The sequence below is a fragment of the Carassius gibelio genome, chromosome B13 (assembly GCF_023724105.1).
Source record: "Carassius gibelio isolate Cgi1373 ecotype wild population from Czech Republic chromosome B13, carGib1.2-hapl.c, whole genome shotgun sequence".
NCBI classification, from domain to species: Eukaryota; Metazoa; Chordata; class Actinopteri; order Cypriniformes; family Cyprinidae; genus Carassius; species Carassius gibelio.
This window is the reverse complement of record NC_068408.1, coordinates 5,707,298-5,719,579: the sequence shown is the minus strand read 5'-3', so window position 1 is coordinate 5,719,579 and position 12,282 is coordinate 5,707,298. Positions and strand designations below refer to the sequence as shown.

General features: G+C 34.7%; 1 protein-coding gene across 4 annotated transcripts in view; it reads left to right on the top strand.

Annotated features, from left to right (window-relative positions):
* Positions 1-10,003, top strand: part of smoc2 (SPARC related modular calcium binding 2) — a 31,309-nt gene extending 21,306 nt beyond the window's left edge. For all 4 annotated transcript variants that reach the window (XM_052571683.1, XM_052571681.1, XM_052571684.1 and 1 more), the window contains 6 exons: positions 912-1,098; positions 2,854-2,936; positions 7,663-7,762; positions 8,002-8,249; positions 9,234-9,271; positions 9,439-10,003. In XM_052571683.1, coding sequence (XP_052427643.1) covers positions 912-1,098; positions 2,854-2,936; positions 7,663-7,762; positions 8,002-8,249; positions 9,234-9,271; positions 9,439-9,462 — 680 coding nt within the window. In that variant the 3' untranslated portion in view covers positions 9,463-10,003. The remainder of the gene's footprint in view (positions 1-911; positions 1,099-2,853; positions 2,937-7,662; positions 7,763-8,001; positions 8,250-9,233; positions 9,272-9,438) is intronic.
* The last annotated feature ends 2,279 nt before the right edge of the window (positions 10,004-12,282 follow it).

The window sequence follows — 12,282 nt, the reverse complement described above, 5'->3', positions numbered from 1 at the left end:
TGAGCTTTAGAGATAATCATGAATATTTAATGAATGTGATGCTTGTTTCTCAATATGGAGTCATAAGTTATAAAAATCTATGCCTTTCATTAATTTGTTCAATTAAGTTTGATTAATTTGTTCAAATTAAATTGAACGGATTTAATTAAAATTGGATTTAAATTGAATTAATTAAAATTTATTATTAATGCTTTCAACATCTCAGTATGAATGGAATAGCAAGTTGAAAAAGTAAAATAATAAAACAATATATGTATTTAATTGATTTGTTCAACTTCCATTAAATGTGTTTTATTTAAACTAAATGTAACTACTTGAAATTAATTATTGTTATTTTATATATCAAACAGCATTTCTTTAACCAAATGTATCACACTCACAGGATCATGAAATATCATATTTAATAAATGCAATGCTTATCTATCAATAAATAGATTTGTAAGGTTTTTTTAACTGTCAATTAAGTTTAATCAATATGATTAAAATTTTATAATAGATTTAGATTTAGATTTATTTATTAACACACACAATATATATATATAACTTTAATAACAGTTTATTTAGATTTATTATAAATTCTATCAACATCAAACAGCATCCTTCCAAAATCATGGAATTAGATATATATAACATTGGATTTTTTTGTAACTTTTTTTATTTTATTTTAGAAAAAGCATGCTATAAACTACTTCTGACGAGCCATTGTGCATTGTCTTATGTACTACTTTGATGGAAATTTTGAGGAGAAGTTACTTTTTTGGAGCTTGACAGCTCCTGTTCACTGTCTCCTTTCATTGTACGGAAACACAGATGCTTGGCTTCTCTTCACCACAGAGAACACTGACACTTACTCACTCATATTGTGTCTCCTGCAGTATTTCACTCTTTTCCTCTGCCTCACTTTACCTCAGCGACCTCGTGTGATCAGGAGCAGCTGTCCGCACAGGAAGAAGCAAGACAACATAAAAATGAAGCAGTTTTTGTGCCGGATTGTGCTCACGGTGGCCTTTACAAACCCGTTCAGTGCCATCCGTCCACCGGGTACTGCTGGTGTGTCCTGGTGGACACTGGACGACCCATACCTGGAACATCCACACGGTAATGCACTCAATATAGGATTTTTGTTTAAAGCAAAGCACTGTACATAAAAAACAGGTGAAAAGTACAACTTCTACTAACTACTAAGAAATTATTTATACAATGCATTTTAGAAAAAGTTTACCCACAAATGAAAATGTAGATGAGGTTGTTTTTTCATTGGAGCAGATTGGAGAAATCTTGCTCACCAATGGATTCTCTGCAGTGAATGGGTGCCGTCAGAACAAAAGTCCAAATAGCTGATTAAAATATCACAATATTCCACAAGTAATCCACATGACCACAGACCACATCTTTTGAAGTAAATAACTGTGTGATTGTACGAAACAAAATCCATTATTATAAGTTTGAAAGGTTGCTTCTGGCTGAAATATGGGACCATTATCTATTATTATCTATTATAACAATTCCTCCAATGAAAAAGTCCATCCTCTGTTGTCCTCTTCAACATCCATCAATCTTTTTTTTTTTTGCTTGTAAACAGTGCTTGATCTGTGCTAGTTCTCTTATGATTCAGATTAGACTACTTTTTCACAGGCAATATTAATTCTCCAAATCTGTTCCGACAAAGAAACATCTACATCTACATCTTGGATGACCTGAGAATGAGTAACTTTTCAGCCAATTTTTATTTTTAGGTGAACTAGCCCTTTAACATCAGCTTTAACAAAATGTTATGTTAAACACTTTAACATGACTCTGGCGCCTCTAAGAAACAAATCCGTCCTTATTTAGCTGCCAGAATACAACTTAAGCAGTTTGTCTCTATTGAAAGGAAAAACCAACCACTTGGCTTTTAAAATGGTAAGTGCTGGTTGACCTGTTCAGTACAGTACATCTAATATACACTCGGGGCAGGTCTCATTCTTCCACTTACTATGGGGTACAAAATTGAGCTTTGGAGTCTCTCAAGGGCCAATACTTGGCCTAATCTCATTCAGTCTCTTTTAACATTTCGAGTGCAGCTTTCTGCTCTGCAGTCGTTAAGAAAAGCTAAATACACCAGCAAATTATTCTGATTAAAAACTCATCAGCAAACAGGATCAACTGGCCCAAATCTGAGCAAGAAACCCGGCAGAATGACAAATCATTGTGAGTGTGTTTGCCAGGGGTCAGTGACACTCTCTGTGTTCAGAGGCACCTTTAATGAGCTGCAGGGGTGTTATGGAGCGATGCGGTGGATTTCTGACCATCAATGAATGTGGTATTGAGTTAACAAAGCCTCAGGCTGTGTGCCAAACAGCGCATTAGAGCATGCATGGAAGTGCTACCTTCCCATCAGCCTCCTCTCTCTCTCTCTGTTATTTGGTCAGGTCGCCTGGCAATGATTGGAGTACATTTACTCTTCTAATGAGGCCATGAACACTTTTCTTGTTTTACACTTCCTTTTTCTCTTTGTCCATTCTTTGTCTTTAACTCCATTCCTTAGCTTCCCGAATCTCTGAGTCCTCTGGATAGATACAGATAGATAAAACAAACACATAAATCATTTATAGACAGATAAAACTGAAAAGTTATCAATTACTTTGCATTTCTTATACATGCATATCATACGAATCATTATTGTTTTGCAATATATATTGCAATACAGATTGACTTTTCTTCACCATTCAACTTTATTCAACAACATTATGTTATTTTGGTCTATTTAAAACAAAAAATGTCACCGTGTAAACAATAATGCTTTGTATTCACTCTCATTCCTTCTTTGTTTTCTTTCTTTCTTTCTTTCTTTTTTTCTCTCTCTTGCTGTAGATTTGAACAGCCAAAATGTGATGGAAACGCCAGAGCCCATCCAAACAAACCAAAGGACCATTACAGGAGCAGACACCTGCAGGGTGAGCTTAACCGTGTGCTTGTGAGCAGATGCCAAAATATTGTCCAAGGCTTGCTGGAGGGTGATAGCAAAAGCAAAAATAGCAAGAGGAGAAACAAAGCTACAAAAAGGAAAACACCACCTTTTTTTTAAATAATAATTCACCTGAATGGGTGTCTTTTAACAGGTGCATCACCTGTTGTTTGGTTCATTTAGCAAATTTGATATCACATTTAACACATGCAAAATGCACAAAGTAAACATAAAAATGTCTGTTTATGCATCTATATGTTTTTGCTTTTGAGCTCAGGTAAGTGGGTGACATCTAGAGTCTAAAACCATCTCCTGGTTTCCCACGACCCTACAGTCCGCATAGACGACAGATGTTAACAGATCATCTCAGTGAGGAAAGGGGAGGTAGAAAAGATAGATTACAATAGATAGCATGAGCCTAGGAGGATGACAAGGAGGGATGAGTGTGGGGGAGTGGCTTTGACGAAGAACAGAGAAAAAAAAGAGTAGAGGGCAAAGATTAAAAAAAAAAAAAAAAAAAAACAGCAAAAAGGAAACAAAGGAGTGACTTCCATTTCCAGCATGAACGAAGTTGTTGATTATAGGCTCAAAATAATAGGAGCTGCAATATTGCATTCCTGTACGTGGACTAGGTGATATGTTGAATATTTATATATTCAATATTATTTTATATAAAAATAAATACACTACTGTTCAAAAGTTTGGAGTCATAAATAATAATTTCAAATAAATTATTTTATTTCAAGATCCTGAAAAATGTTTCACTGTTTCCACACACACACACAAAAATTAAGCAGTGCAAATGTTTTCAATATTGGTAATAATAAAAAAAAATTCTTAAGCAGACAATCACTATTTTTTAATTGGAATGATATTTCACCATAAATGTAGCCTGGGTGAACATTAGAGACTTTTAAAAACGTTAAAAACATCATCACCACATCATTATCACCACAATTTTTCTGAACAGTAATTTATAATTAATGAACAACGAGAATATTAATATCATGATTTCAAGATTTTACCACTAGCATCTGTTCACTGCATCACTTCTGATACATTTGAATATCCACTTTTAGGAAAATATAATGTGGTGGTACTGTGTTATTAGTTGGAACAATACTCATGATTCTAAATAGTTGTAATGCATGGTATAAATATTATGGTATTACAGTTTCATGGTATTTATTAACAAGAAGTACCCTGTGTACTTCTAAAAAAATCATGGAAATACTATGGTACTGAACAAAGTGTAGTAACCCTGGTCAGACTTTGACTAATAGGAGTATCCACATACTTTAATTATGATTAAGTGGTGAAACAGGCTTTTGAAACAGTGTGTGAGAATGTGTTCCTTTTTTTCTGGAATCAGACAACACCTCCCTTTTAGAAATGTCTTCAAAAGAGAAGGGATTCATAAATAAGTTTGAAAAATTGCTCCGTGAGGGAGTGACAGTCTTATATTTTATGAGCTTATACATTTTATACTATCACACTGATTTATGGAACAAAATGGAACATTTTCGAGTGTCAAAACCAAACACACACAATAAATAAATAAATAAATAAATAAAATTAAATTAAAAAAAATCACAGAATTCATCAAATCATTGCTAATATTCACTGATGTTGGTGTTGATGTCCCTCAGCATGTTGTCACTTCCTGGATGATGATGTCATCAAGGAACAAACTTTTATCATTTAAAGGGATACAATAAAACCACCTGAAAAAGGGTATAAAAGCTGTCACTGGGGAAGTACACTTTCAAAAGGTACATTTTATTACCCCTAAAGGTGCCTTAAAGAATGCCTTAAAGATACATATTAGTATCTGAAGTGCACATTTTAGAGGTACTTATTAGTACCTTTTGAAAGAGTACCACCACAGTGTCAGATTTTGTACCTTTTTTTTCTTATCAATCCCTGTTCTTATCAATGCCAGTTTTTCTTAGTGGACAGTACACAATGTACCCCCAAAGTAGTAAATTATTTAAAAAAGAAAGCCCCATTTTCAATTTATTGTAACATTTCAATTAATTGTATATCATGGTGATATACAATCTGTATATCTGTACTGCATAGTAAGAATAATCCAGCTTAGTAAACTAAACACAGACTAATTGCTGGTCTTATTCTCCATTACTTGGCTAGCTTTGCCACTATGCACTCTGGTAAAAATGCCAATATCTCAATATGTTAATGAATAAACCTCTGTTCCTCAGGTGTGTGTGTGTGTGTGGACGTTCAAGCTGCCAGCAGCATGTGTACAGTGCTGTTGTGTGAGCAGCTCTCTGGTCACGGCTGGTTAATTGTGGTGTAAAAGGGGGGCTGATGGGGGCCGGCGGCTGCTGGCAGCTAAACGTCCACAATCCACAGCCAATACCGCAATTCTCACGACTCTGTTGCAACGTGAGTGTTTTTATGTAAGTTCCAAAAGCTGTAGGATTCTGGGTAGCGCAGAAATGTTGTGAAATGCAGTATCTGTATAGGTTTACTCAGTGAATCCAAACTCAGCATTTCAATTAGCGGTAGCTGTTTTTTGGTGGGGAGATTTCTCAAGCTCACTTAAGTGAAAAAAAAAAAACACAAAAAAACTTAGGGCTATTACTGATGTATTTTATCTTGTACAATAAAGTTTGAAAACAATGTGTGTTTTGGGCAACAAAAATATGTCATTCCTGCAGCATTGGATTGCTTAGCACATACATATATCATATCATAACATTGGATATTTTTTAACCAAATCAAACAGGCTTATATTTGACAAATCGTAGCTGTAATTTCTTTACTCATGCAAGCAATGCAGTTCAAACTCTAAAAAGTCATACTAAAATGGAATACGAAGTCACATTAAAAAGGTTTTTTCTGACTAATGTAAAATGCCAAGAGCAAAAAGAATTCTTAAAAGGTCAGAAATGTTTGTTATTGAGTGTCTAGACCACACTAAACGTTATGTTGTTTTTATTGAAAAAGCCGTAAGAATGCCGTTCCTCATATGAACAGGTGGCACGGATATTTTACTGTGTCTGGTCTCAGTGAGGAGCAGAAACTCACGCAGATCTTCAGCACGACACTCTCTCGCAAACCGTTTAAATGTCATTTTGCCTTCACTTTTCTCTCGTGTGACGCCGTCTGTTTACCTGATCACGCTCGCTCTCTCTCTCTCTCTCTCTCACACACACACACACAAACACACACCTGTTCACGAGGACCTCGGCATGCCTTTACTTCTTACACGAGAGAATCTGTTGCCTCTGGGCCTGACCATAAACAGACCAGCATGTGAAGACTCCTCCTTGCAAACACACATAGACACACAAACACACTTTCCCTTTCTTTATCTTGCTTTATTTGGACAGACAGATGGATATGAGAAAGGAGGTGTAGGAGTGTGTTAAACTCCCTAAGCAGCCAAGAACAGGGTGGCCAGTATACATGTAATATACTCATAACACAAGCTACTGAATGAGACGGACACACATTAGCTGAAATAAAACACATGCTGATTTACTTTAAAGAATGTTACTGACAAAAAAAAAAAAAATTGCCTTTTTTTGTATATATAATTTGTGTATATAATCTTCATCATATTATTATTATTATTTTTTTTTTACATTCAGTATTTACTAATTTATTGCATGATATTGAGGATGAGGATTATGGGAGGGATCTTAACTTAAGTTAATTGTTTTCTAGCAAACAAGGAATGTTCTCAGAACTAGTTATGAACAAACATTTCCCCTATAATGTTAATTGAACATTGGTTAAAAGTTGTCTTTAATACAAAATAATCTCAATACATTAGCATAAAAATGTTATTCATACATTGCTCATGGAATGTTTTTCAAACATTTTTAAAATGTTACTCTTGTTTCAGAATGTTTAGAGAACATTCAAAAGTAACGTTCCTGTAACTGAACAGTCCCTGATTGGTTGCTGAGAACATTCAATGAATCATTTTGGCAAAACATAATTTGAACACTTTTTTTGTTAGCTGGGTTAACTGTCATGAAAATGACACAGTTCATAGAATCCTACAAATAGGCTTAACGTTCATTATGCTTATGCAAAATATAGTTTCTAATTTTTGTGGTAAATTATGACCTGGACATGTTTTTGACTGGTTTGTGGGTTTCACCCAAACATCCACAGACCTCAGTTCCCACAGACAGCAAGCTTTTACCTGTGACCATAAACCCAAACCCTCGGTTTGATTGGCAGCTCTCATCTTCCTCGGACAGGATAGGGGAGGTCTGATTTTTATGACAAGGCGGTGAAGAATCTCTGAAGCCGTAACATTGTTTAACTCTCCTACTCTCCACCATGCAGTTAGTGTAAAAACATCTGACAGCTTTATATCTTTCAGTGTTTATTGGGCCACCTATGGCGCCAGTACCTCAGATGTGTAGCATTATATGCATTTACTAGCAGAACTATATATGAACAAATACGGACCATGGTTTTTTGGACATGTATTATATTAGAAGAGTTGTATCCATCATTCATTAAATACTGCATTCATTCAGTAGCATGGACTGTAAAATGTCTGGTGCATTAAAAAAAAGCAAAACTAAATAACATTCAGATATTTGAATGTTTGGGATTGATAATTTATTCTTTTGATGGAAAGCTGAATTTTCACTATTTTGTTATTTTAAATATTATTTTAAATAGTGCAGATCCTTTTGTAACCTTCACATTTCTCTATTTTTCAGGATGTCCCGGGGAGAAGAAGACTGAATTCCTGACCAGTGTGTTGGACGCGTTGTCCACAGACATGGTCCATGCAGTAACTGACCCGGCCTCTGCCGGCAGGTAAACAAGAAACTGAGAAAGGACAGATGTAGATGTAATGGACCTGTTCATGAATTTAACTGACCCTGCCTACAGTGTGGTGTAAAAATATTTTCTTAGTTCATTAGCTAACTGAATAGAATAATTGATTTTGCTGTTCAGGCCCCTAAAGATCAAAAAGCAGCATAAAAAAAAAAGCATTTAACCAGAAAATAAAGTACGTGTAAACATGTTCAGATTTTGTTTTTTCCTCTATTCAGGATGTTGGAGCCTGACCCCAGTCATACTCTGGAAGAGCGAGTTGTGCACTGGTATTTCAGTCAGCTTGACAAGAATTCCAGCGGCGATATTGAAAAGAAAGAAATCAAACCGTTCAAGCGTTTACTGCGCAAGAAATCCAAACCCAAGAAGTGTGTGAAGAAGTTTGTGGAGTACTGCGACATCAGCAACGATAAAGCCCTGTCTCTACAGGAACTGATGGGCTGTCTGGGTGTCACTAAGGAAGAGGGTGAGTATCACTGTTTCCTGATGGATGTCCGAGAAATCAGGGCATCTACTTTACATACTAGACTAGTATGACTAGTTTCTACTGCACTAGATGAAAAGTGGGAATAATTGGATTTGAAATGGTCCAGGAAAAAATGCAAGGGTTTGCAAAAGTGATGCTCTGTTGAATGCACTTTTTAATGCAATTTGAATGGAACATGCACTACTGGTCACTGGTTTTTGCAAGTCTCTTTTGCTCACCAAGGCTGTATTTTAACAGTAAAAAAAGTAATAATTTGAAACGTATTTGAGAATTTACTCTAACTTTTGTCTGTTAATATATTTCAGTTACAATGATCAAGAAACATTTCTTGATCATTTTCTTGCCTATCGTTGTGAAAAACATTATATATAAAACCATATACATACATATATATATATATATATATATATATATATATATATATATATATATATATATATATATATATATATATATATATATATATATATATATACTTTTTTTCAGGATTCTTTGATGACTAGAATGTTTTAAAGAAAAGCATTTTTTTGAAATATAAACCCTCTGTAATAAATTCTTACCGACCCCAATAAGATTTTTCGAAAATCAGGTCCAGTTGCGCTTTTGGAATTCCAATCTGTGAGATCCAGTTTGTTTGAAATCCTGTAGAACTAAAAATAGTCAACTACTTTCACATGATAATGACTTCGCAACATGATTTCTCTTTTTCCATTTTTATTATGAAATCCGTAGATTTAGATCATTGTCTTACTAGCAGCATAAAATGTTCAGATTTTTAACTGGATGAGGGAAATGCTGAGCTCTACCCATTGTAGGTTCAGCTGAGATTGTTTGAAGAATGTGTGGTCGTTTTAATGACCATGAGCGCTTGCATTTGTTTAATAACTTTTTCAGAAATAACCCGTATTGCCGTCATGTAATGCAGAACAGACTTGTAAAACATTCTCATTGGTATTTCCTCAGGGGCAAAAACAGGTGAAGGCACAACATCTAGTAAACTGGTGAGTTAATGTCAGTGGCTGTTAACATTCACAACATGCATTCCAGCCTCTCTCTCTCTCTCTCTCTCTCTCTCTCTTTTCTAATACAAGTAGACAGTCTCATTTTTACATTAAAAATAAAATTTTAAAATCACACTTTCTTGATTTTCTCATTTGACTTCTTTCAGAACCTGTCAAAGAAGCAAGGCTGAAGTGGCCACTGCCATTGTTCCCGCTCCCGTCCAGTCCCGCAGATCCTGCCCCCACCAAAACGACGATGGAGAACCATAGTCTTTGCACTTTGTACTTTAAAACAATGTAAATTCACTTTGTAGAAAAATAAGGTATTTAAACAGACTGCTGAATATGTGAATGATGTAGTTAGCATTTTTATGTCCTTACAACAAACAACAAAAAGAATAATAATAATTTAACACATACAATGTATGTGTCCTTTGTGAGTCTAAAATAAGTATACTTTTCTAAGTTGTATTACATGTTGCATTTGTCAAGGCCATCTTTGTTGTAACGTATTTTGTCTGTCTTTTCTTTGGCTAATTTCTGGGTAGCTTGTAATGCATCTAAACTGAGTTTTTTTAGACACCTCGATTTAGTTTTTACACCAAATCCCAACTACTGCTTGAGCTTGGAATTATTACTGATTGTAGTCCTGTACCACACATGAAACGGTAGACAGATCATTTTGTTGAAAGTGCTTCACGATGAATAGAAATAAAGAAGTCTTTTATAATATTTTGTATCCGTGTTATTGTGAGTGTGAGTGTGTGTGTAAGAATATTCACTGAATCAGCATGCAGAAGTCCTAGAGGAAATACAAATATGCATTCATTATACGTGGATATCTTAATGACATCTAAAAATTAGTTTTAATTTGAGAGGCACATGTAGATGCATTATTCTGTTTTTCCTTTTGTATTTCCATCAGTGACCTAAAACTGACCTCATTCTTTTACCTCTGGCTGTAAATTATGATAAGCAGATCTGGTGCTGGATCTGTGAGATAAGATGCCGCACTTTGTGGTTTTAATACTGCAGGGAATGTAAAGAAGGGGGTCAGCTACTGACACTGCTGCCTAAACCCCTCCTGCATAACATCCAGAGTGCTTCCGCAATGTATGCAGATGAAGATGTCATTCACTTGTTTGACAATGTACCCACACAGAGAAATGAGTTTCTAATCTCATTTTGAAAGTGACTTTCTATTCTAAAGATGCTTTCTTTTGATTGTTTGACTGCTCAAACGAGAATGTATCAAAATATAATAATTCATTTGTGTTTCCTAGATTTAGGACTCCTATATGTTTGCTTAAATTCGCTCCTAAATCTGTGAAAAGTTAGAGGACTCCTAAATCACTAAGACCAAATCTGAACTATGCTAAAATGGCTGTTGCCAGCAGTCTCCCTCGGAATATAAATATGTTCGAAATATTTTTTTCTAATTGGTTTGGTTTGGAGGTTATCCATGTTTGATATATAGCTGTTCTCGTATCCAGTTGTTTTTTTTTTTTTTTATGTTTGCATGTCTTACTATCAGCCATTATTTATTATTATTCTGCTAATTAAAAATCTGTTTATATGCATATTACTAAAATTTATTAGGCGCTTAGTCACAGAAAAAAAATTCACATGAAGTGGCGAAATCACTCAGTCCATGATGGTATATGTGGGAGTAATACATTGGCAGGACATCCATATGCTTACCTAACGTTCATTGACCTCAAATATGGCTTATCATCTGAGATATGTATATAGTAGCAACTTTAAATAGCAACTCAATCTAATGTTAGAAAAAAGTGTGCATGTTTGTGTTCAGTGTGGAAGCTGAACAGTGCACTTGGGCTACTGCAGGACAAATGGAGGCGCTTTTGCGATCATTTGCTCTTAAAATATTTATTCATATAGATACAAGTAATGTATCTTTTGCATCTGTAAAGACTCTACGTTTATTCATGTGCACTCAGAATAGCAATGAAATGTTGCGCTTTTGTAAAATAATTGGAGCAAATTTGATGTGCTTTCTGTCTGTCTGTGAACTTGAGTGTGTCACTTTGAAACTCTGTGCATGCTTGTCTTATTACAGACATGAAAAATATTTCTATAGAGAGTGAAACTTTTAAATGAACCAATTCAAACAGAAATGTAATCTGTGTGAAACATAGCCTACTTGTTTAATTAGTGACACTTATTCTGCATTCTAAAAACTTTATTTGAATGTGGTAATTAACATTTTTATTTTAAAACCTTTATTTGAATATGGCAAAATAATATTGCGCACTGCAATATTTCTATGAATAAATCTCTGACAGAGACTTTCAGCCAATCACTGTGTGTATAGTCAGTAAATATGGTAACATCATACATAGCAACGAGCTCAACCCCGCCCTTACTCTTAGCTTTAGACTTCTGTCTATTCCTTAGTAAAATTTGACTCAGCAGCTTTGTGAATGTTTTAAGAAAAAACAGTTAGCTAAAAATATTTACTGCTATTTAGGAGAACTCTTAGTGGTAAGATAAAATGTTTTGTGAATACGGGCCCTGATCTTAATCAACTGATTTGCGAACCCACTCCAAAGTTCTGATCTGAATCAAAAGATTCACGAACATGCTCTGAAGCTCCAATCTAAATCTAATGGTTTGAGATACATGATTCGATTGGAGCACACAATCATTTTTTTAGGCTTAGTTATGAAGAGCTTTGTTACGCTCATGACTTTATGTGATTTTTTAAAATATAACAGCAATTTTGAAATTTGAAAATGAAATGCTCTTTTGGCTTTTGTTTGTTTTGTTTGTTTTTTTGCTAGTGAATCGCTTGAAGTCACAAGTTTGAATCAAAAGGAGTGGTTCCAGTGTAAATTGAATTGGTTTGTCTGTTTACCAGACACTGTCAGTACTACTACTATAAAAATATCCCTCCTTTCCAAAGATAACATCCAACACAAATCTCCAGACATATTCAGTTGTGGTAACTAGTTTACTGCAAAGTAGTGAAAATACTCCATTAGCGTATT